The following is a 25,082-nucleotide window of genomic DNA, read 5'->3' as shown; positions in this document are numbered from 1 at the left end:
TGGCGCTAAGATATGAGGCCAGCCAGCCGGCGCCTCCGGACCCGCCTGCCGACTACCCTTTTATTCCAACTGCCTGGGACTCGGCCCCACGAAGGGAAAGCGGCCCTCTAAATTCAACCCCGTAGAGTCGGCGCCAGCCAATAAAGTGCGCTGACTCGGACCACGTGACAGTAGCGGGGCGGTACTCTGGCTGCTCCGGGATCTCTATGGTTTTCGCAGCTCGCTAGAGGGCGTGTGGTCCACTGGAGGACTCCCTACATTCTTCCTCCATTACCTCACTGCCTCCGGTTGCTGCTGGGATACTGGAGGACTCGGGTCCCGGCTAGACTCAGTCCTCCAGCAGCCCGGGGAATACCTCTAGCAGTTCTTCCCTGCCGCCACCGCCGCCCCGCCGCTTCCTCCTCCGCCCGCGGCCGGCCTTCTTCGCCCCGCCCCGTCCGCGCCGCGCGTCCGGCCCGCCCGCGGGCCCGCTTCTCTCAGGAGCTTCCACCTAGGCGCATGGCTCCATGAAGCAGGAGAAGAAGGCAGAGCGCGAGAGGTCCCGTCCACCCCAGCTGCGTCTGGGCCAGGAGAAAAGGTGGGAAACTCGGGCTGCGCCGCGCCCTCTTCCTCCTCCCCCGCCGGGCCCGGCCTCCCTCGGGCTGCTGCCGCCGTGCCCGCCGGGCCTTCTCACCCCAGAGCGAGCGGGGGGGCCTGGAACGGGGTCTCTGGGATCAGCGGCGGGGGTCCCGGGGCAGCGTGGGGGAGGGGCTGTCGGGTGGCGGGGGAAGAAGGCGAGCGGGGCCTGCGTGTCCCCGCCGAGGGCAGGGGGTCGGGAGGCATTGCTGGGGAGGGGTAGGCGGACGCCCCTGCCCTGGGCCGCGAGGTGAGGTGAGGCGAGGCCAGGCGAGCCTCCAGCTCCTTTCGGCACTCCCTCCAGGAAACAGTCTCGGGTCTATGTAAAGTTTGGTGGTCTCCGGCGCCGCCTGGCGGCCCCCACCCACTGTCCCGCCGCCCCCTCCCCCGCCCGGCGTCTGGATTCCACCCCCGCGGCTCGGCCCTCGGTGCGCTACCCGTCGCTCTGGCGTCTCCCCAACTACCCCCAGAGCCCTCGTACTCTCTTTCCCCACCCCTTTTTTTCTTACCTTTCACCTTTCTCTCTGCCTGCTTTGCCCCTCCCTGCTCCGGCCTCTCCTTGCCCACTCTCTCGTCCTTTTCTTGCCTAACTCTCTTCACACGCACGCTTTTTCTCCTCTTTCTCTTCTCTTTTTTCCAAGCCCCACCCTCACTCTCTGCTTCCTTATCCACCCATAGCCCCATTTCCATTGCCTCTTCAGCTTAAACTCTTTGGGTTTTATGCCTCTCTCCTTTCCGGGCTGTAGGTTTTGCCCTTCGTTCCTTGCCCTCCTCCCTTCCCTGTCCTGATCTGAACTCCTCACTTTGCTACACTCCCTTACCCTCATCCCTCTGGGCCTATCCTCTTTCACTGCCCTCTCCTTGGATAGTGTGGGTGGGGCTTGGAGTCTCCTGTTTACATCTTTGGGAATAGCTTAATTCTCTACTACTTTGGGGTGGGGAGAGTTGTTGAAGAGATTATGAAGAGATTTGTGCAAAACTAGTAATAAGGATGGATGACTCTTAACAATTATCATGTCCACCTGGGGTGACAAGATGACCTGTCCTCAGGACCCTAGCATGCTGTCCAGTAATTCTTCAACACCATCTTTGCAGAGGGTTTGGGAATGTGCTTTTATTCTGAAACCAGTAGAGAGCCTTGAAATGGTATATCTTGGCCTGAGAGCAAGTTTTGATCTAAATTAGTGGTGGAGAAGTTTTAATGTGTGTCTCATGTTCAGGTTCAATAAAACCTTTGATCCTCTGTGTCCTCCCTTCTTGGTGATGACGCTAAGGATGAGGTGATTCAGTGCATGGGACTGCCATTGCTACCTTATATTTAGATTTGGAAATGTTTTGAAGTAGGGAGAGCTTGTTCCTAGCTGTTGTTTCTTTTAATTTTTTTTTTCTTTTTTCCTAGAAATTGCTCAATGGAGTTTTAATTTTTTAAAAACCGTATCTTACTTCTGGGCTGCCTTGATTTTGTTCATTCACTGCACCTGCATTTCTGTCTTAGGTACAGGAAGAAGGAATGGAATCGGAAGGAAGAAAGTTCATTTCTGAGACAAAATAATTCCTCTCCTTGGTTATAGCTGTTCCCCTGGCAATACAAACTATCTGCTTTCAGTGAGTATTACCTTGGACATATTTAGAATGTTTAGAATTTGTTACTGTTGTTGGTTTTAGTCCTGTGCTAGGACATTAGGATGTAGGTTTACTTTCTCACTTGTATTTTTTTGCTTCCTTGAGAAGGTCCTAATACTAATGAATTTCCTTCCGCTTGCTCTCTAAAAGTGAATTCGTAAAGACAAGTTTATTTTCCATAATCCCAGTAGAATGACCTCGATAGTGATGTAGTATTATGCTTACCCTTTACGTTTTTTAAAAGTACATAAGGTCTGACTCCCTCCCTTCCCAACTAACTAATTTTTAAGACAACCAAAGATCAAAACTCTGAGGTTAATGCAGTTCCTAATCAAGGTCAGTTATTGGGTCTCTTCCATATGGTTATAATCTTCAGAGATTTTTGGAACTTTTGCCCTAAATCTGCAGTGGTGATACTATTTTCCGGAAAAATTTTTATTACAGCTGTATCCCCTTGAGTTTATTAAATGTGGTATGCTAAAATTTGTAAGATAGTTTTTCACACTGCTTCACATCTTATTGGAGCCTTACAATCCCTCTGTGAGGGAGACGGGACAAATATTTTCATTTTACAAATGAAAGAACCAAGGCCCAAAAATATCTGGCACTTTGCCATAGATCACACTGTAAAGGGAGAGGAATCTAAAAACAAAACTTCTAACTCCTGTGTTTTTCTTTAAGCTAAGTTGAAATGAGAATAAATAGTTCTGTGCATTTTTGTAAATCTGCATAAGTTTTAAAAGCAGTTATATAGGTAGATCTGTATTTTGCGGGATCACTCTCATCCTAAGATCAAGTGTATTTTGCGGGGAAAATTTTCAGACAGCAAGTATTTGGATATGTGTATATGTGTATTTTGAGGTTTCAAAAATATAAAAGTGATAGTTTGAAATGATTACCAGAATGTTTATCTGACTATTTCTTGAAATAGTTACATAAGTAGGCCAGAATTACAGTTCAGGTGCCATTTTCCTACTCATACAATATAATTATTGATTTTCGGTTCAACTCTTTATCACGAAGGAAACAACAACCCATTCCCTTCTTTATAAAGCTTGATTTGAACAGATATCTGGACACTAGGTAATAACAAGAAAAACCAGAGACTCCTTTTTTTCTTTGCCACTTTCCTGCCTCCCAGATCTATTTGTTAGAAGGTCGTGCTCCCCAATAAGTTGTTTTAAGCTTATCTTCAAAAGGTGAATCTAGATTTTGTTTTTTCATCTTCAAGCTTTTCTAGACATTTTAATCTGGTTATTGTTTGAGATCTAACTACTTTGACACAGAGGTTCCATTAGTACTCATATGTCAAGATTTCTACAATAAATAAACTATTTAGCAAGTTTCATCTTTTTTTAGTGTGCGTATGTAAGCTTGAGAGAAGACTCTGGTAGATTAGAAGTGTGGGCAAGTCAGGCAGCCCAGTATTCATTCTCTGTATTTTTTGGCATCTCACAGTGGACAGATCCGTGGATGACTTATTAGAAGCCATTGCTCTGCAAAGAGGAAAAACATCAAGGTCATTAGAGTAATAATTTCATGTTAGTGATAGGATCTTTTAGACTACAATGTAGTTCTTAAAGATTTAATTTATTTGACTACAAGGTAGTTGTTAATAGAATTTTGTTATGAGGGCATTTATTTCTCTAGAAATTTTAAGAATTTTTAAGCTATTGTTCTTTGTAATATACCCTACCATAGTGGTAGTGTTAATAATACTAGACACTCTAATAAATAATAGTTATGTGTCGAGGAATGCTAGATGCTTTTCATGGCTTATTCATTGAATGGTCACAGATCATCCTCTGTGGTATCAGGAGCCTAAGTCCACAGAGATGTGACAACCCACCTGAGTTTGGGTAGCCAGTACATGACAAGTCAGAGTTAGAATTTGAGCCTAGACTATAATCCCAGAGCCTAGGCTCTGTCCTCTAATGATGGGTGTTGCTCTGTGAAGATGTCAGTGAACTTGAGAAGCATGAGGGAGACCCGAAGCAAGGGAGGAAGGCCATCCTCGCCAGTTAGCCAGATCCGTCGGGGTATCTTCACATCTTCCCCTCAATACTGGTCTCTATACCTTCTTTATAAACATTAGCAGTTTATGAGATACCATTTGTCCTAACTCCTGATATAATAAATTATTTCCCAGGCAAATAATATTCCAGTGCATAGCTCTTAAAGCATCCCATCATTCAAAAAAAAAAAAAACTTATCAAATACAGTTTTAGAAGCTAGGTATGGCCTGTCAAAGGAAGGCCTTGAGCAAATCTAAAGTTAAATACCACCCAGGGCTAAGTCCAGGACTGACCAGTGACTAATGTGTTTTAGCAAAGAAAGCAGCTGTAAGCATAAATCAAACCAAGACATTAATTTAAGGGATATCTGATCTAATTTTTAGAATGAATCGGCCATATTGGATATTCATTTAGCTATGAATTAAACCATTCCTTGGTTTGGGCTGAATAGAGTTGATGTCAATAAGAATACATACTAGTAATTCAGTTTCCTTCAGCTTCTTTTTTTTTTTTTTTTTTTTTTTTAAGATTTTATTTATTTATTTGACAGGCAGAGATTACAAGTAGGCAGAGAGGCAGGCAGAGAAAGGAGGAAGCGGGCTCCCTGCTGAGCAGAGAGCCCGATGCGGGGCTTGATCCCAGGACCCTGGGATCATGACCCGAGCCGAAGGCAGAGGTTTTAACCCACTGAGCCACCCAGGCGCCCCAGTTTCCTTCAGCTTCTAACACACCTCACAGTTGGCACCTCACAGTAGAATCAAAGGTCTAAAGATTAGCTTGTGCCTTAAGCATTCTTTTTATAAAAAAGACAAACCAGTGAAATAACTCAGAGATCTGTAGATAAGATTGTTGGTATGTGGGGCGCCTGGGTGGCTCAGTGGGTTCAAGCTTCTGTCTTCAGCTTAGGTCATGATCCTAGGTCCTAGGAACCAGCCGCACTGGGCTCTCTGCTCAGAAGGGAACCTACTTCCCTGTCTCTCTCTCTGCCTGCCTCTATGCGTACTTGTGATCTCTCTCTATCAAATAAATAAATAAAATCTTTTTAAAAATTTTAAAAGATTGTTGGCATGTAAACTGTATGCAGGGCACTGTATTAGGTGTTGTAAAAGAAAACACAAAAAGACCACCCGGCCTCTGAGACTAAAGGTAATGAGTTCAGTGCTGTCTGGAATTGAGGTGGCATGGTAAGTAAGCCACCCAGTGGTGCAACAGAGCACTGCTCAGGTTCTCCCACAGAGGGAAGAAGAGTTACTATCTTCTGTTATGGACCCTAATGAAGGTCAAAATGCCTTGACTGCTGCATATCAGATAAAGGGTGTGGTGCCTTTTTCAACAGTAAACATGCTTCCCTATACTTGACACAGGTTAGGAGGTCCTGAAGGAAGAGGTAAACTGTGATTCCTGTTACTTCTTCAGCTTTTGTGGAAGTATGGGTGTTGTCTCCATCTGGTGGAAATCTAGTTTTAATTTGTTCATTCTCATTGATTGGTCTAAAGTAGATAGGCAGTAGGAAAATGAAATCAATGCTGCTGGCTTTTTAATTTTTTATTATTTTTTTAAAGATTTTTTGTTTTATTTATTTATTTGACAGAGAGAGATCGCAAGTAGGGAGAGGGGAAAGCAGGCTCCCCGTTGAGCAGAGAGCCTGATGCGGGGCTCTATCCCAGGACCCAGCGATCATGACCCCAGCCGGAAGGCAGAGACTTAACCCACGGAGCCACCCAGGCACCCCATTGCTGGTTTTTTAAAGTGGCCCTCAAGAAGCGCCTGGGTGGCTCAGTGCGTTAAGTGTCTGACTCTTGATTTTGGGTCAGGTCATGATCTCAGGGTCCTGGATGGAGCCCCACATCAGGCTCCATGCTTTGTATGGTGTCTGTTTGTCTCTCTCCCTCCACACCTCCCCGTGTATGTGTGTGCACACAATCTCAAATAAATAAAATATTTTTTTAAAACAATAGCCCTTGAGGCACCTGGGTGGCTCAGTTGGTTAAGCACCTGCTTGGGCTGAGATCATGATTGCAGGTCCTGGGATTGAACCCTGCGTTGGGCTCCTTTCTGAGCGGGGAGCCCACTTCTTCCTCTCCTGCCGTTCCCCCTTGTGTGCTCTCTCTGCGTCAAATAAAAAATATCTTTAAAAAAAAGAAATGGCCCTTGAGTTTAGCTTTGAAAGAGTAAACCAGCTAAAGGCTTAGAAGGGTCTCAGTGATATATGTGTTTAATAAAGGTGGTTGATGCGTTCAGTGCTGTCTGGGATTGAGGTGGCATGGTAAGCCACCCAGCCCAGAGCAACAGAGGAAAGAAAAGTTTTTATACCCGATTCCAATTATTTCATACGAATCGACTTCATAGTTTCCATTCAGGAACTCCTATATCAAAGAACCAATGTTGGTAGTTTACATGAAGTTTGGGGGAAGGGTAAGAACAAATGCACATGCAGCTTTAGAAAAGGTAGAATGCATCATTAGGAGTAATTTGTTTTTAACTGGTTAGTCTGTTGTATTGAAATACTGTTCTGAGTTCTCTTAGGCTGTACTCTCAGAAGCCCAGCTTTTGGAGAAACTAGTATCTCTTAGGTCATTGGAGGGCAGTCCTGGGAGCTGAGTTGGAGACTGCTTTGTTGTGGTGAGATGGCTCACTTTGTTGGAGTAGGATTAAAAGAACCTTAAAGGGAAAGTTATATTTTTGTTGTCATTGTTTTAAGATTTCATTTGTTGGAGAGAAAGAGTGCACCAGCAGGGGAGCAGCAGGCAGAGTGAGAAGCAGGCTCCCTGCTGAGCAAGGAGCCCCATACAGGACTCTATCCCAGGACCCTGCTATCATGACCTGATCCAAAGGCAGACGTTTAACCAATTGAGCCATCCAGGAGATCCCTCAAAGAGAAAGTTTTGATCAAATTGGTAGACAGGGTTGATAATCTAAATAAGTATTTACTAACTGCACTCTCATTTCCTTCACATTCTTCACCTGTAAGTCACTCATTATTTGCCTTAGGCCAACAGATAAGTAAAATATTGGCCTCCTTAAAAACATGTCTTTAGGGGCGCCTGGGTGGCTCAGTGGGTTAAAGCCTCTGCCTTAGGCTCAGGTCATGGTCTCAGGGTTCTGGGATTGAGCCCCACATTGGGCTCTCTGCTCAGCGGAGAGCCTGCTTTTCCCTCTCCCTCTACCTGCTGCTCTGCCTGCTTCTTGTGCTCGCTCTCTATTTATCTGTCAAATAAATAAAATCTTCAAAATTAATTAATTAAGGGGGGGCATGTCTTAAGCCCCCCTTCAAGGTAGCCAGTGACATCCACTTCAGACTAATGGCAGTGGCAGGGGCACTGATCATTTTCACGGTCGTGGTTTAAGATGTTGGCTTTGGGCTTAGGTCATTTTTTAGGCCATTTTGTTTTATTGTTTATTTTTAATTTGTTTAGTAATCTCTGTACCCGAAGTGGGGCTTGAACTCACAATGCTGAGATCAAGAGTTGCATGCTGCTCCAATTGAGCCAGCCAGCGCCCCTCCTGCTCTGTTTTTATTGACAGGATTCTGTGAACTATTAAGTTAGTTTTAGTATACCCTTGAATATAATCCAGTGTAATTCAAGCTCTTGGGAAATGACTGAATCCAATGGATATTATTGGCAGACCTCATCTTCTCTGTGACTTTGGTGGAAGGACCCAAGCCTTGGAGGCTGACAGACTGTGGTCCAAATCCTAACTCTGCCACTTAGTGGCAGTTTTGATTTGGGGAAGTTATCCTGCTTCTTAAGCGCAAGTTTCCTCCTTTGTGAAGTGGTAGTAACATCGTCTGCCTTGCTGAATGGTTTCGAGGATTCAGTGTAATATTTAAAGCGTACCTGTTGAGAGCAAGCACTGATCTAAGTGCTAAAGTACGTAACGGATTCCTGGCTCTCTAGGATTTCCATCCTAATGGGACAGTGAAATATGAGCCTAGGTGATAAGAGCAGCTAGATATATTGCCACCTACTAGGTACCAGGCACTGTTTGAATCACTTTATGCATATTAAACTAATTTAATTCTCCGAAAACCCCAAGAGGCAAGTAGGAAGTACTATTATTCCCATACTGAGGAAACTGAGTCATAGAGAGCTTGATCCCGGAGGAATCAGAATTTGAACAGACCATTTGGCTCTGGAGGCAGCATTTTTAACCCAAGACAGTTCTCCGTCTTTTAACAGTCTAAACAAGAAAGACAGCAACATCCACACTCAGAAACAAACTTGTCATTGGTGGTGGTGGGAGGTGGTTACTTGTCATTGGTGGTGGAGGGGTAGGTACTTACCTAAGACTTTCTCAAAAGGAAACCTGTGTCAATTTAGACATTGAAGTATACAAACTATTATCCCTCAGCTACAAGCAATTTTCATCTCACTAAGAATTGCCCTAAGTACAAAAATAGTATTTTGTTATAGATCAGCATATATCAAGAACAAAAATAGGGGCGCCCGGGTGGCTAAGTCACTTAGGCGTCTGCCTTCAGCTCAGGTCATGCCCACATCGTTCTCCCTGCCCATTGGACAACCTGTTTCTCCCTCTCCCCATGCTTGTGTGTTCCCTCCCTCCCTCCGTCTTCTCTCTCTGTCAAATAAATAAATAAAATCTTTTAAAAAAAAAAAAACTTGTGAATTTTTTGTATTTCATTCAGCCTAAAGTGACAACTTATTTGTGTAGAGATAATGGCTTTGCAGATGGGCATGTAAATATCTAATTTGATTAAAAGGTTGTAGAATTGGGGCGCCTGGGTGGCTCAGTAGGTTAAAGCCTCTGCCTTCGGCTCAGGTCATGATCCCAGGGTCCTGGGATCGTGCCCCACATCGGGCTCTCTGCTCAGCAGGGAGTCTGTTCCTCCTCTCTCTCTCTCTGCCTGTCTCTCAGCCTACTTGTGATCTCTGTCTGTCAAATAAATGAATAAAATCTTTTTTAAAAAAAAAGGTTGTAGAATTTACAACCAAAATACTATATTACAGAGCAGTGCATAAAATGGCAAATTATGTTTTTTTTTTAAAAAGGCAATTAATGTGTTATATGTCCAAATCACAGAGAGATTTAAGTGTGCTTTTCTCTCAAGTCAGCAGAATTTTACAAACTTTGGTATTATTGACATTGAAATAACTAGGATATATTTTCCTGATTCTGTTGACTCAGAGAAGGAATATTGGTTGTGTTATAACTGTCCATTTTTACTTTAGGCTGTTTAAGAAAAAAAATTCAGTAAAAAAAAATTCCTTCCTTCCATTTACATCATCAGATGGGGTGTTCTGGTTTCCTGGCCCATCCGCTGCCACACATTGTTAAGCTGAGTGCTTTGCATGCATCTGCCTTGCTGTGACAGGGAGGAAATGGCTACCTCACAAAAGGCCTGTGAAGCTTGGGTCATTTGTGTGAATAAAGGTTCCTACTAGGTTGTAGCTTTTTTTGAATTGGGGTTTTGAAAGGATAGAAAGATGTGTAGACATTGGAGTGAGTTCAGACAACCAAAGAAAATGAGCAAGGCATCGGAGAATGAGAGCTGTGAGGATGGAAAGGTGGGAGCCTTGTGTTGGAAGGTGTGCTCTTTTCAGAATGGCAGCTAACTGCTTTTCATATTCACTCGGGTCTAGGGCTGAAATCACAGATTTAGGTTAGTGATGAGTAAAATGCTGAAAGGATGTGGTTAACAAGGAGAAGCATGAAGATTCCTCTGGGACTCTTTAAAAATAGGGTGGTCTAATTTGGAGGCCCTAAAAGATAGAGAACTGCAGTGATGAAAAGTCTGACAGGTCCATTGCTATCTTGCAATCTTGAAATGTCCTCGTGCAGCTCCACAATGGCTGCCACCCGCCCGCCCTTCTGCCCTAGGGAGTCCTGGGCTAGAGGGGCTGCTCGTTGCTTGCCTCCATCTGTGATGATCATAAGGCTTTATAGAAAGGAAAAATAGTTCTTTAGGAAAAGGTTAGACGTCCCTAGTCTGCAACTCAGGATCTCTTCCAGTCATGCTGGTCCACAGCCTTTCGTGATCTGGTGACTGGATGAGAAAAAGAATTTGGTGACTTTCTACATAGACGCTTTCTTTTTTATTTTTGTTTTCTCCTTTTAACTAACCTTTTGAATTAATGTGTAACTGTTCTCTTTTTGGTCAGGGTTCTGCAGCATTCCAGACCTCGAGCACTGAATCAGGATGGGAAAAAGACGTTGTGTTCCTCCACTTGAGCCCAAGTTGGCAGCAGGCTGTTGTGGGGTTAAGAAGCCCAAGTTATCTGGAAGTGGAACACATAGTCACGGGAACCAGTCCACAACTGTCCCCGGCTCTAGTTCAGGACCTCTTCAAAACCACCAGCATGTGGATAGCAGCAGTGGTCGGGAGAATGTGTCGGACTTAACTCTGGGACCTGGAAATTCTCCCATTACACGAATGAATCCCGCATCGGGAGCGCTGAGCCCTCTTCCCCGGCCCAATGGAACTGCCAACACCACCAAGAATCTGGTGGTGACTGCAGAGATGTGCTGCTACTGCTTTGACGTCCTCTACTGTCACCTCTATGGCTTCCCACAGCCACGACTTCCTAGATTCACCAATGACCCCTAGTGAGTAAATCAGTCAGGTGCAGGGGACATTAAGAAAGCCATGATGCTCTCTTTCTTGGGTTGTTCTCTTGAGAGAGTCTGGCACTTATAAAAAGCTTTAGTATCATTCAGGCAGAGGATAATGAGAAATGTCTAGACAATATCTAGAACAATACCTGGATTCAGTAACAGAAGAGGTCTAGGTTACACTTGGCAGAGGTCTAGGTTTGTTTTTAAGGTAATGTTGTAGAAATTAGGATTTTGTTCTTGGTTCTTCTTTTGGTTTGTTGGTTTTATATTGCAGTGGGTAGGTAATTCAACCTCTTGAGTGAAGATACCACACATAACATCATTGTGGACCCAGGTGTTGAAGTCCAAGAGAATTGGAAGTGTCTGAGGGCCAGGCTAGAGAATAGGAGCACATTTATTGGGAGGTATGATGCTCTTAATAAGAGTCTCCTCACTTTGTTCATCAGTAATCCCATGGTGATCCCACATGGCTACTCATACCCCACCAAGAATGTCAGAATCTGCTTTACTGGTTTTTACCACAAGACTCCCATCATTTTTGTCCCGAACTGGGATCAGTGATTTAAACGGAGTTTGTATAAAGTGAAGTAATCCATGCCTGTGTTTTCTTCTTCCACAGAATTGGAAGTAACTCTGAGCTACCTGGCCTTCTTTCCTTCCTTTTCTTTTTTTTTAATTTAAATTTTAGAGAGTTAACTTACAGTGCAATATTGGTTTGTGGAGTAGAATATAATGATTCATCATTTATATATAACCCCAGTGCTCATAATAACAAGTGCCCCCCCCCTTTTTTTTTTTAAAGATTTACTTATTTTTTGTAGAGAGAGAGAGAGAGCATGTGAGCGGGGGGGAGGGGTGTGCACGGAGAGGGAGAGAGAATCTCAAGCAAACTCCCCAAGCAGGGTCTGACATAGGGCTCAGTCTCACAACCCTGAGATCATGACCTGAGCCAAAACCAACAGTCCGATACTTAGCCACCTGAGCCACTCAGGTGCCCCACAATTACCCTCCTTAATACCCATCACCCATAGGGACACCTTGGATGGCTCAGTTGGTTAAGTGTCTACCTTCTGCTCAGGTCATGATCCATGGTCCTGGGATCAAGCTCCATGTCAGGCTTCCTGCTCAGTGGGGAGCCTGCTTCTCCCTCTCCCTTTGCCGCTCCCCACTGCTTGTGCACATGCACGCGTGTGCACTCGCTCGCTCGCTCTCTCTCTCTCTAATAAGTAAAAAAAAAAAATGTGAATATCATTTACATTTTTTTTTAATTATGAGACACATTGTCCCATCCACCTCCATCCATCAACCTTTAGTTTGTTCTGTACCATTGAGTCTCTTACAGCTTGTTTCTCTCCTTTTTTTTCTTCCTTCCCCATATGCTCATCTGTTTTCTTTCTTAAATTCCACATATGAGTGAAATCATAATGGTATTTGTCTTTCTCTGACTGACTTATTTCACTTAGCATAATACACTCTAGCTCCAGCCACGTCATTACAGATGGCAAGATTTCGTTCTTTTTGATGGCTGAGTAATATTCCATTGCATATAATATATATCACATTTTTATCCATTTGTTAGGGAACATTTGGGTTTTCTCCATACTTTGGCTGTTGTCGAGGTAGATAGATGTGTGTGTGTGTGTGTGTGTCTGTATATACAATATAAATTTTTTTAAGGTGGTTTTTTTTTTTTTTAAGATTATTTATTTATTTATTTGACAGCACAAGCAGGCAGAGAGGAGGGAAGCAGGCTCCCTGCTGAGCAGAGAGCCCAACGCGGGACTCGATCCCAGGACCCCGGGATCATGACCCGAGCTGAAGGCAGAGGCTTTAACCCACTGAGCCACCCAGGCACCCCTTAAGATTTTATTTTTAAGTAATCTCCATATGTAACTTGGGGCTGGAGCTCACAACCCTGAGATCAAGAGTCTGTTCCTCTGACCCATCCAGCCAGGTGCCCCTGAATTGGCTTTAAAAGAACACGGGAAGAGATGTTTTTGGAGCATTCATTGACCTAAGATCACTCATTCATTCAGCTGTTAATGCCATATTGGAGCAAGCATAGCCCCACTGGTCAGGGAATGGAGAGAGTATGAAGAAAAAGTCCTCACTTTTGGGAGACTTAACAAGTTGGCAAATCACACACACAAAGCTAAATAATGTGTTATGGCACATTGGACAGAAGTAGAGGGAAAGTTATTCCTGTGCGATTGTGTCAGAGGAAAGAATATGTAGAGAAATGTAACTTTTTAGGGACATATTTCCATGGGATACCATGGTCAGAAAATTCTTGACTGAACAGGAGGCGATTCTAAGCCTTAATCCTTATGGGATCAGGTGTGTCCCACGCAAGAGAGGGATGTGGACTTGGAAGAGTAGGTGTGGCTGCAGTGTTGTAGGGAATGGGCTGTTTTATTCAGGGGTTTATATTTCCATCGTGCAGTGAAATTCTTGAGGGGTTTTGAGTAGGTTTGGGGACAAAAACTTTCGTGCTGTTCAGGTGTGTACTATAAGGAAAAGATAGGCAGCAGATCTGCTTAGTAACAGTGACCAAAGTAGATAGCTTTAAAAATTTAAGTTGATTTTTTGAAGTATTTTGCTCAGTCTGAGAAATAAAGGCATAGGAGTACAGAGGAAATACCAGGATGAAGAGATAGCTCTGTAACCTGTTTATAAAAAATTCTGTTACCTCTAGTCTGATGTAGCTTGACAGTGACAACGCATGACTTTGGCCAAGAAGTAGAAAGTGATAGCTTCTAATAATAGGCTTTCTTGCAGAAACATTGGTTTTTTTTTTTACCCCGAACATTTAAGAGCAGGACAAGGGGCAGAGATAATTAGGGGAGTAATGGGGGGTTGCAGGGAATGGGGGGAAGTTATGCAGGCCCAGTGTCAAGTAACTGGGGAACATGGACACTCCTAAAAATAGAGTAAAGAGGGGCGCCTGGGTGGCTCAGTGGGTTAAGCCGCTGCCTTCGGCTCAGGTCATGATCTCAGGGTCCTGGGATCGAGTCCCGCATCGGGCTCTCTGCTCAGCAGGGAGCCTGCTTCCTTCTCTCTCTCTCTCTGCCTGCCTCTCAGTGTACTTGTAATTTCTCTCTGTCAAATAAATAAATAAATAAAATCTTAAAAAAAAAAAAAATAGAGTAAAGAAAAGGAGAAAGACTTGGAAAATTAGAAGTTGAGTCCTGGCCAGAGGGAAAGGAAAGTAGCACAGACATGTCAAAGTGTATTAAAAGTATCAGCAAGGGTCATAGGAAGGGCTGCACAGAGCTCTTTTCTTCACACTGTCTTACTGTGGACTCCCCTCTCTCTCCATCCAGAGACTACACAGTCCCAGAAAGGCAGAGTCCTTCAGATAGCCACAACTCACAAAACAGTCCTTTTGGGGAATAACAGAAATGAATGGGGCAAAAGCAAAGGTTTTGTTACTACCCATGATTGATTTGGGGCTGGAGAATGTTTTTTGTTTTGCTTTTGTAGTCCGCTTTTTGTGACATGGAAGACAGGGCGGGACAAGCGGCTTCGTGGCTGCATTGGGACCTTCTCAGCCATGAATCTTCATTCAGGACTCAGGGAATACACGTTAACCAGGTAATGACACCAGACATAAGCTCTATAGATAAATTGGCTAGAATTGAAACAACTGCCTGACTTTATTTCTTCTAAATGGTAAAGTTTGAGTGTTCTCTTTTTGGTAATCAGGGTGTACGGGGGCTTTAATCTGGTGAGTCACTCAGCTGTTCAAGTGTAGACATTTAATAGCATCAAGTTATTTTTAGCATATTAGTGCGGATAGATAATCAATATTCTCTGCTTAGCTCAGGATTCATAAATTTTCAGGCACATAATGTTGGCTCTCGGCTCCAGAGCAGCCTCACTTATGTTTTCTGTCCCCCTCCAGTGCACTTAAGGACAGCCGATTTCCCCCCTTGACCCGAGAGGAGCTGCCTAAACTTTTCTGCTCTGTCTCCCTCCTTACTAACTTTGAGGATGCCAGTGATTACCTGGACTGGGAGGTGAGAACAGCCGCATTTGGAACTCTGCATCTCTCGTTGCATTTGGGTTCGGGTTAGTACATGGTAATGTATCTCCTTTATTGAGAGAGGGTACAAGAATGTTAAAGCTCAGTTTGGAAGCACCTGGGGGCCACAAAGGTGATAGGAAAACTGCTGTGATCTTAGAAGTGGGAAGAAATGTGAAGTCTTTCTTTTCCTGTGTCTTCCCAGTCCACTCCTATTCCATAGCCTTCTCCCACGTCTAATAGGATATGATACTGGGGATAAAGAGCATTCCAGATCCCTCCTGTAAGCCCTTGAGTAAGAGTTGTGTGGAGTCATGAGCCTAGATGAAAACCCTGTGGTATGTTCAATGGAATAGATTAAAGGTGGAATAGTTCAGATTATTGGATAAGTGGTTGAGAGAATTTATTTCTATAACCCTCATACTTGGAGAGCTGAAATTACTTTGGCTTCTATACCTGAGGCAAAGAGTCATGAAAAAGGAGCAGGTCTCCTTTTCTCAGACTTGGATCGAGCTGGTCAGGGGACAGTGTCAATTAAACGTGGTTGCCTGAAGTTCCATTAGAGTAAGTAAATGCTCTTTATTTGATTATTTCTCCTGTAGGTAGGGGTCCATGGGATTCGAATTGAATTCATCAATGAAAAAGGCGTCAAACGTACAGCCACATACTTACCTGAGGTTGCTAAGGAACAAGGTGAGTTTTACAAATGGAATTTCAATGAAGGATACTATTCAGTGTCACCGTTTAAAGGCAGGAAAGTGGCATTTATTGTCTTTGAGCCCAACTGCAACAAAGAATGAGTACCTTTCTTCCTCTTAGTGTCTATCAAAGTTTTATAAAATGAGAAATAAACTCCCAAAATATGCAGGAGCTGGGGAAGAAAAGGGGTAAAGACTTCCCTTACCCTCTTGTTTCACTTCCTCTCAGTGAAAAGTTTTATTCCTTGGCCCCCAAAACTAGAGGTAATTGTAGCAAAATTCCACCCATCAATTGGACCATATTATAGAGTCCATTGTAAAGGGAAGTTGCCCATATCAGTGGATGTTGAATTTTTGATCATTAATTATTAGACAGCGTTATACTTGTTAAAAGGCAAAACATAATCTTCTCTATATTTAGAAGAATACCTTTCAGTGTTGCTTGTGTGCTCTGTGATGTGTAACCCAGTTTCTTTTCTCTCTTCATCCTTCCCACCTTCCCTTCCTCCTCTCCTGTCTGTTTTTGAAAATAACATGTAAAACACAGTATTTATTGGGTGTAAACCTGGAATAAAGAGAAATATCCAGTTCAGTGTATCAGTGAACTAATTATTTGGAGAGTGATTGCCTTATTGGTTTCCATCATGGTTGTGTTTAAACTTCAGAAGCAGTGTGGATGTAGGATAAAAAGGAAGCCTTTTAGCCACTTTGAGGCCATAAGTCTAACATTTTTGTACAAAAAGGGACACCATAAATATTTCCTAACAGTGAGATGTGGCGGTAACAGATTATCTGATTACTTGTGCCTTTTGAAAATTTTTTGGCAAAATTTAAAAATTGGGTGTAATTTAGGGGTTTCTCTTTGGTTTTCAGTTTTGATGTGTTTGGTTTTATCTGTTAAAAACGTGCAGGAACAACACAATGATGTATGTGTGAACAACTTTCCTGTCCTTCATGAAGGATTGGCATCCTTCCTGCTGTCAGTTCTCTGTAATAGATAACAGGACTCCTAGAAATCATCAAAGTAAAGGAAGGCCACGCAAAGACATACAGGCTACAGAATTTTAATTCTCTCCTCTCACAGAACAGCCTTGGTTACCAGCACTAGACCAGCAGGCCAGTCTTAAGTTGAGACCATGTTTACTCCTAGATAATTAAAGTGGGATCACATCTGACAAGAAAGACACAAGAGCAGGGGGCCTGGGTACAGCCTTTTTGGTGTTTGTCCAGTTAACATCTCATGTCTCTGATTCTACTTGGATGTCACTAAGGCAGACGGGGCTCTAGGGATGTGGGGTCATTGTCCAGAGCTCCCCTTGACCCTAGCATACCTGGCTGCTTCTCTTTTCTTGCCATTTGAGAACATACCCTACTCTTATGTCATCGTGCACTGACCTCAGTGTGCCTCTCTTCTCCTCAGACTGGGATCAGATCCAGACAATAGACTCCTTGCTCAGGAAAGGTGGCTTTAAGGCTCCAATTACCAGTGAATTCAGAAAAACGATCAAACTTACCAGGTAACCCACTGTCTCATTTTCCTTGTCATTTTAATTTAGCTTGGGTTGGATGGAGGATACTTTTGATGGAAAGGACTAGAAAGAATTTTCTCCACTAATGTCCCTCAAATAAAGAGATCTGGGTCAGGTTTAAGCTGGGAGGAAGCATGGCAGCAAAGGCAAAGATTTCCCAGTGTCCTGGGCATCTCTGAAGCTGAGTTGATGGCAGAGCTGGAGCAGAGTTCAAGCCACAATCAGGTGGTGGATGTCTTCACCAGACCCACTGCTTGGGAGACTTAAAGGGGGCAGACTGAGGTCAGCAATGAAGGCTGTCAGCGCAGAGGTCCAGGGTCAGTTGAAGTCACATGCAGTCAGGTGGCAGGAGATACAGGTGGCATGTTAACAGTGAGAGTGTTCACAGAGAGTTACAAGGAAATACCCCTCTCGTTGGGAGAGGGTACCTCAGTGTAGTAGAATGCACACGGACTTGGAGTCTGAATCCCAGCTCCACCACTGCTTAACTGTGTGACACCTGGGCCAGTTACTTACTCTGCCTCTCTGGGGGGGGGGGGGGGGGGGACTTTCCTGTATGTAAGAAGTGAATGATAATGCCTTGGGGTTGTTTTAGAGTGTGATAAGGTAATGTATGAAGAATTTCTAGCCCAGGGCCTGGCAATAATTATAGGTGGTCAGTAGATGTCAGTTCTCTTGCCATCCCTACTGAAATCGGAAACACTGAGAGGTTTAGCTTCTATGGGCTTCTGTGGGCCTCTGTTGGCCCCCTCATCTGTAAAATACTGAATAATCATATACTAACCTCACAGGTCTATTTGGAAGATAACCCAGTGTTTTTGAAATGCTTTGGATTCCAAAAAAAAAAAAAAAAAGAAAGAAAAAACTTCAAATACAAAGCATTATTATTATTATTATTATTATAATTTATTTGAACAGCCATTTCCCTGTCAAAATTCAGGAATAATCACCTTGCAGTGGAGGAGTGATTACAGTGGGAAAGAGATGGCTCTGGGTAAGGATTGTCACACCCAGCTCCTGTGGTCTGTAGTAGGCTCCATAGGTTTGTAACACCCCATGCTTCGCATCCTGACTCATGGCTCTTTCCAGAGCAAAGCCAAAGTGCTATGAATTCTGTTCTGATGACCCTGTGATATGATATGGCATATTCATCTGGGAATTGAGACCCGTCCTTTATAGCCCCAGGATCCTTTAACCTGCTTCATCAGAATTTGACCCAGAATTAGGTATCTGTGCCCCTTTTAGTTATAAATAACTTGTTTGTTGCTTTTCTGCAAGTTAAGGTTGCATTTCTGTCAAATTTATCACATTTTATGCAGTAGATATGCAGTTTGCGCTGGGCATTGGTATAGCCATCTTCCAGTCTGCCACCCGTGTAATTTGACCTTGACATTCTTCATCCAGACCCCAGTAGCAGATTGCTTAAGAGCAGCCTGATAAGTAGTGTTTAAAGGTGGGATGTGCAGAAAATACATTCTCAGGGGTGAATTGTGATTGTGCTTTTTCATCTTGTTCATTTGTAATAACAACATTGTTTTCTTGTGCTGTCTTTCATTTTCTGTAAGTAAGATTGCTCTTGGTCTTCCATTTTTATTCTTTCAAAATGTGGAATAAGCTTTTGGTTTTCTCTGCTGAGTGACTTTACAGAATGAAGAGTTTGAGGTTCCTAATACCCTTTCCTGTTTCCTTATACAGGTACCGAAGTGAGAAGGTGACAATCAGTTATGCAGAGTATATTGCTTCTCGACAGCACTGTTTCCAGAATGGCACTCTTCATGCCCCGCCCCTCTACAATCATTACTCCTGACACACGGCTGCATGACCAGTCCCACCCCCCTGTGGCCACCAATGGCTATGACATCATTGGAGCAGATGCCTCCTCTTCCTGGTCCAGTTACTTCTATTACTGCACCATTTTATGATGCTAGCTTCCGTTGCCAAGTCTGCCTCCAGCTGACTGAGGGGGGGTGGGGTTATACTGAATGAAACAGAACTTGAGGGGCCCAAGCCTTATCTCAGCCTTTCCTCAATATGGGGTTCCGTTGGATTGGGGCTCCTCCATGACTAGTGAGAATTACCGTGTGGGTTCAGAAGACCCTTGGCATGCAGGTGCCACTGCTGATTTGCTGCCTCTGTGTTGGCCACACAGTGGAAGCCGGAATTGGTGGTTCACGAAGGCTTACCCCACACACACCCCTATAGCCTCCCCAGATCAAGTAGGTGTATTCCCCTGGCAGTCTGGGCAACGGAGACCAACAAGAAACATTTTTAGGTTGTTTTAAATTCCTTTTTTAAACTTCCAGTTTATTGCGTACCAAGAGTTGATTACAACCTCCATGCTTCATAAGTGGACGCCATGTTAGGGTTGAACGTGGGCACCATGAGTCCTCTGAGGCTCCTGGACAGAGACCCACATCAAGATCAGAAGCCCTTTGGATGGCGTGGCAGATCTCATTGCTCAATTAGCCTCGAAGGTTTTAATTCTCATCCCACTCTCAGCTGGATTTTCTGGCACTCTTCCTGCATTGAGTCTCCTGGTATTGAACAGAGCTCTGTGGTGTAGCCTGCTGAGGACTGGACTGGGATGCCCTTGGGAGGTCCTGAAATCATCGCTGCATGCAGTGAGAAAGGAGAGACCTCTTCCTTACCACCCGGCTACCTCACTCCTCTACTGGTAGCAGTGCCTATAGCTGGATCTAGGTTCTCAGAAGGCATAGGTTTTCCAACAAGCACCTGGGTTGGGCTTTAGAAGGACACATTGTCATAGGAGAGAATCCAGGGTCTCCAAGCTGTTTTTCTTTTCAGGCAAACATCCTGAGGGACCTTTAAGCAGAGGAGTTCCTTTGTCTAGTTTGCCTGGAGAAGTGGGAAGACTGTTGCTGTTTCAGTCCTTTCCAGGACTTTAGAACAAAGCAATGTAATTAAACAAAATGAATCTTTATCTTGCCTAACATGCTGGGAATCTTCACCCCACCGTGGCAAAGTTCCAAATAGCTCATTTTATTCTAGGTCATTCAGACTTTCATGTGGCATATTTCCCCTCCCCATTGTTGCTGATTCCAAATAGCTGTCAGCAGGTTTCTCCTCCCTCTTGCCTATTCCTCCCTCATTTGGTGGCAGAGTTCATAGAAGCTGGGGACTTGGAAAATGCTTTGGAAACGTCACAGAGGCACTGCTGAAAAGATTCACAGGAAGAGGTGGCCAATTGGAAGAAAGGACCTGGAGGGTGATACAGTGGTTTTCAACAACATGCTTAGAGAACTCTTGAAGTGGATTGGGTGTCAATCCGGTGAACACCATTGTTTTGATTTAATTTATTTTTTAAAGTTTATGTGGTGATGGTGTGGCTTTCCAAAATGGGCAAATATCCAAATCAAAAGAAATTTTGAGTTTTCTTCTGCCAGAAATGGGGGAGGGGAAGCAGGGACATAATCCAAGAAACGACACACTTGCCATTCTAGGTATTGCTGTCTCATTTCTTGGGAGGAAATGGATGAGGGTGAGCAGATTTGCTTGGTACCATCCTCTGCTGTTCATGAGGATATGGAATGTGCAAGGGAAGTGGGCTGACTTCAGGATGCCCAGGTCAGGCAGCACCACCCTATCTTAACTGTTGTGCTGCGTTCTTGGCATCCTGCCACTTTTCCCTTGCAAGGTTAATGAAAAAAAGCTTTTGAAGATTAAGGGATTGTTTCGTGATTTCCTGCTGCTGAGAATAATAAATGTCTTGTTCACAAACAGATGTGACGATAGTTACTCTTAGGTGCCATGGATTGATGTCAGGGTGGTCAGCTCTGGTCTAAACTACCCACCTCCAATTTGTACAACAGTATTGATACATAGGGCTACACTCATTACTGTTCAAGTGTTCTCTGTTAAAAGTTGTGTTTAATTTCTAAAGATTAAAAAAAAGCAAAAAAAATGGTGCTAAACTTTCACCCCTGAGCACGCTCAGTGAGACTGGTCATGCAAGCATTTACTACAGTGCCATGCTCTTCAAGCCTATTTTTTTCTTGTAGAAATGTTGCCCTATTTGTCTTCCCCAATGTATAGTATGTTTTTTATTTTATTTTATTGCGGGTGGGGTAGGATACCTGCCGTTTAAGAAATGAACAGAAAATTTTAAAACCCACGAAATGGGGGAAAAAATCAGTGCACAAGAATTGGGCTGATTAAGCCCAGCACCACACTGAAGTGGGCTCATTGGTTTTGGAGTAAAGAAGCCTTACTCCCTGCACATTCCCTCATGCTCCCATACAAGTCCAGCAGTGGAGATGCTCAAGTCCCTCTGGTCTGGTCAGAGGGACCCAGGAATCGACCAAGTAAAACTATTTGGCCCCATAAGAAATGCCACTGTCCGTGTCTGTCCTGAATGGGGCCTAGTCAGGAAGCAGTCTGAAAGTGTATGGTCATGGTCACCTCAATAAGATGTGGGACAGGTGGCTCTCAGGAAAAATACTAAGTCTGGATCATCCATGTGGCAGCTTTGCATAGGGAGATGACAGCTCCGAACTGGAACTGAACTGCCTTCCACACGCTTGACCAAAGCAGTGATGAGGGTGGCCAGTACATGTGGTGTGAGTGGCAGGTGTAAAAAGAAGGGAATGTTTTCTGCTTGGTGTTTACTTTGTCCTTGGGCTGCTCAAGCTGAATAGTATGTAACTGCTGTAAAGGAACCAGCCCATGTTGGCTGGTTCAGTTCGGAGTTTGTTTCATCCCTAGCTGTGAGTGCCTTTTGGTCTGGAAAGTTGGCTTGTCTCATAATACCCACAGCTAGGACATTCTCTCTGTAATTATGAATTGTTCTTGTTTTATGTTAACTAAAAGAGAATGTCTTTGATCACTAGGATTTGTCGGTGTTGGATTGTTTCCACTGTGAGGTTCTTAAACTTTTTCGCTTCATAATATTAAAGCAACTCATGTTAGAGAACCTTTCAGTGTGAAAGGTTTGTAGTTGAGACATTACATATATTTTATTGTTTATAATAAAAATCATCTATACAGAAGTCCTGGGTGTTAATTTTAATATTTGCACAAGACCTGTTTTCCATGATGTGTTAACACCTACACTTTCACTAACTGTTGATGCTATTTTCTATTGAGATTCTGGAGCCTAGGGAGCTATGTGTTTTGTTTTGTTTATTTTCATTCTTACTTCCCTGAAGCAAGAGACTTTGTATGGCCTTTAGTGCAAAGACTTCAGACCAATTCTTTGTATTACACTTGGTTGCCTCTTGGCTATATAACTTCTGAGTGCAAATCATTGAACTCTTTAACAAAGTATTGTAGAGAATAAATCATCATGGGTAAAAATTGTCTTTGTCCCTTTTTTTTTTTTTGGAATAGTGGCAACAATATTTTTAAGTTTATTTCAGTAATCCCCACCAACGAGGATATTGTACTCAAAACCGCAAGACCCAAGAGTCACACCAGTGTGTAGAGGAGTCTCCAGCTGAGTCAGCCAGGCACCCCTCACAGTTACCTTTCTTTTTTTTTTTTTGAAGATTTTGTTTATTAGAGTGCACACAAGCAAGGGGAGCGGCAGGAGAGTTGGGGGTAACAGGCTTGATCCCAGGACTCCGGGATCATGACCTAAACTGTAGGCAGACACATAACTGACAGCCACCCAGACACCCCATCATCTTATTTTTGAAGACAGCCATCCAGGTGGTGTTTTTAGTCAGCCTGTGTGTTTTGCATGGTGTCCATGATCCTCAACGGTTTGGGTTTTGGTTTGGTTTGGTTTTTTTGCCCTTGTATTTTTTGTGTGGTTGGTAGCAATGCCACTGGCCTTTTAGAACCAAATTTCCTAAACTGAGGTTCATGTACCCTTTAAAATTTGGGTCTTTCTAGAAAGAAGGTTTATCATTCTCTTTAGATTTCCCTTTGAAACTGACCTTGTCCAAAAAGCTAAAAAACAAGCAGGGGCTGGGGGTTGGGGAGGTTGCTCAAATTGAAGATCTTCATTTGGTAATGAATTAATCCAACCAAAGACCTTGAGACATACTGGTGTGGTCTAACCTTAAAGGGAAGTGTTTATTTTGGAGAGCCCAGAAAGCATGAGATGGGTTTGAAGAAAATGGCCCAGAATAATTTTTCAAACAAATGCACACATGCTGCGATCGTCGTCTTAAGTTTAAATCCTTATTTGCAAGGATGTTATTTGTTTAAGATACCCAGTTCTGAGGCCCTTACACTCTGCAGATCTCCTAAGCCTATGGCTATAGATGTCCATGCTGTTGGGGTTAGATAATTTGGAAACAGACTACAAGCAACTGTTTAAACGCAGAAGTTGGTGGTAACACTGGGGTGTCTGAGAAGGATTTTCTGTGTGTTTGGGATTTTTTTAAGATTTATTGAGAGGGGGGCGCCTGGGTGGCTCAGTGGGTTAAGCCGCTGCCTTCGGCTCAGGTCATGATCTCAGGGTCCTGGGATCGAGTCCCGTATCGGGCTCTCTGCTCAGCGGGGAGCCTGCTTCCTCCTCTCTCTATCTCTCTGCCTACTTGTGATCTCTCTCTGTCAAATAAATAAATAAAATCTTTAAAAAAAAAAAAAAAAGATTTATTGAGAGGGATGCCTGGGTGGCTTAGTCATTAAGCGTCTTCCTTTGGCTCAGGGCATGATCCCAGGGGCCTGGGAAGCCTGCTTCTCCCTCTCCCACTCCCTCTGCTTGTGTTCTCTCTCTCTGCCAAATAAAATCTTAAAAAAAAAAAAAAAAAAAAGATTTATTGAGAGAGAGCAGGGGGAAGGGGCAGAGGAAGAGAGAGAGTCAGACTCTAAGTGTGGAGACTGACATGGGGCTCATGACAAGCCTAGGACCACCACCTGAGCTGAAACCAAGAGTGGGACGCTTAACTGATGCACCACCCAGGCACCCTAGATTCTCTGTTTCTTAAAGAGAAGATAAATTTTGGTTCTAGAAATTACTTCCATATTATCGTATTGCTTGAAGTTAAATAGCATGGAATTTCATATCATTGGTTTTTTTGTGGGTTTTTTTTTGTTGATTTTGTGTGTGTGTATGTGTGCACACATGCTGGTGGTGGTAAGATGTCTATAACCAAAAATTTGCCATTTTTTACATTTTTTAAAGATTGTATTTATTTGAAAGAGAGCACATACAGAGGGAGAGGGAGAAGCAGACTCCCCACTGAGCAGGAAGCCCAATCCACATCCCAGGACCCCAGGATCATGACCTGAGCAGAAGGCAGACACTTAACTGACTGAGCCACCAACATGCCCCTAAAATGTGCCATTTTAACCATATGAACTAAGCCAGCAGGTCAGAGATCAGTGGAGTTAATTCTGGGGGTAAGGGAGATGCTCTAAAGCTGCTTCCAGATCAATTTAGGGGCTGACCTTGGCTTGAATACCTGGCTTTGAGATACTATTCAGTGAGCTCCTTGAAGGACTTGACTCTGAACCAATACTGTACAAAGAACCATAGTAGTGTCCTAAGGAATGCACTGCAAGTGCTGTTCCTTCTGAGTCTGTTTTCCTTATTCTAAAATGAAGCTCTAACCAGGATTCTGGGATCTCTTCTGGCTCCTTGCTCTCTGATTCCTCGAGGTTCTGTATGCTAGAGCAAATGGGAAAACAAGTGACTCTTCCAGCTTCAAGACTATACCTATTGGTGGGTGAGCTAAACAGGAAAGAGGTCCCAAATTTACCATGAGCCATTCAAGTTTCTGCTGCCAAACTGACTTCCCACCTACTACACCAGTATGGCCATTCTTTCTTTGATCCCACCCTAGTTCCTGATGAAAGAAACTCAGAATGCTGATCCTGGAATCTTTAGGCTGGTGGTCTGATAGGCCTGACCTCCAATCTCGGTCCTGCTGTTTATGAGCCAGACAACTAGTTAATACTCTGAGCCAAATGTTCTACTTTATGACAGGACTGAAACTCCAAAGTAGCCTACTGGAAAGGCTTTGCCCCCAGGCTCCAGCACACTGTTGCAATGACTGGATGACTGACTCTCTGGACTGTTATCCAGTGACAG

General features: G+C 43.7%; 1 protein-coding gene and 1 long non-coding RNA gene across 5 annotated transcripts in view; one reads left to right on the top strand and one right to left on the bottom strand.

Annotated features, from left to right (window-relative positions):
• Positions 1–1,388, bottom strand: part of LOC131826880 (uncharacterized) — a 77,661-nt gene extending 76,273 nt beyond the window's left edge. For 2 of the 3 annotated variants that reach the window (XR_009351791.1, XR_009351792.1), the window contains exon 1: positions 1,125–1,386. This is a non-coding gene — a long non-coding RNA (uncharacterized LOC131826880). Of the gene's footprint in view, positions 1–1,124 lie in introns of all 3 variants that reach the window. The other variant, XR_009351793.1, reaches the window with a different exon arrangement.
• AMMECR1L (AMMECR1 like) lies at positions 238–22,393 on the top strand. Of its 2 annotated transcripts, none has more exons than XM_059166537.1 (8): positions 238–577; positions 2,111–2,207; positions 10,358–10,820; positions 14,313–14,423; positions 14,734–14,848; positions 15,456–15,546; positions 16,972–17,068; positions 18,776–22,393. In XM_059166537.1, the coding sequence occupies exons 3-8, from the start codon at positions 10,414–10,416 to the stop codon at positions 18,885–18,887; spliced, it is 933 nt and encodes a 310-aa protein (XP_059022520.1). In that variant the 5' UTR covers positions 238–577; positions 2,111–2,207; positions 10,358–10,413; the 3' UTR covers positions 18,888–22,393. The 2 variants fall into 2 exon arrangements, with proteins under 2 accessions (XP_059022520.1, XP_059022519.1); XM_059166536.1 differs by having other exon boundaries at positions 241–577; positions 2,111–2,220; positions 10,376–10,820.
• Positions 22,394–25,082: the final 2,689 nt, after the last annotated feature.

Source organism: Mustela lutreola, chromosome 3 (assembly GCF_030435805.1).
Source record: "Mustela lutreola isolate mMusLut2 chromosome 3, mMusLut2.pri, whole genome shotgun sequence".
NCBI lineage: Eukaryota > Metazoa > Chordata > Mammalia > Carnivora > Mustelidae > Mustela > Mustela lutreola.
The sequence above is the reverse complement of the archived record's forward strand: the minus strand, read 5'-3'. Positions and strand labels throughout refer to the sequence as shown.

Excerpts from the sequence above, each read along its gene's own strand:
- AMMECR1L (XM_059166537.1), top strand. The coding sequence starts at position 10,414 with ATGGGAAAAAGACGTTGTGTTCCTCCACTTGAGCCCAAGTTGGCAGCA. Across the intron at positions 14,424-14,733 it reads AGGGAATACACGTTAACCAG|TGCACTTAAGGACAGCCGAT; the intron begins GTAATGACACCA and ends GTCCCCCTCCAG. Across the intron at positions 17,069-18,775 it reads AAAACGATCAAACTTACCAG|GTACCGAAGTGAGAAGGTGA; the intron begins GTAACCCACTGT and ends TTCCTTATACAG.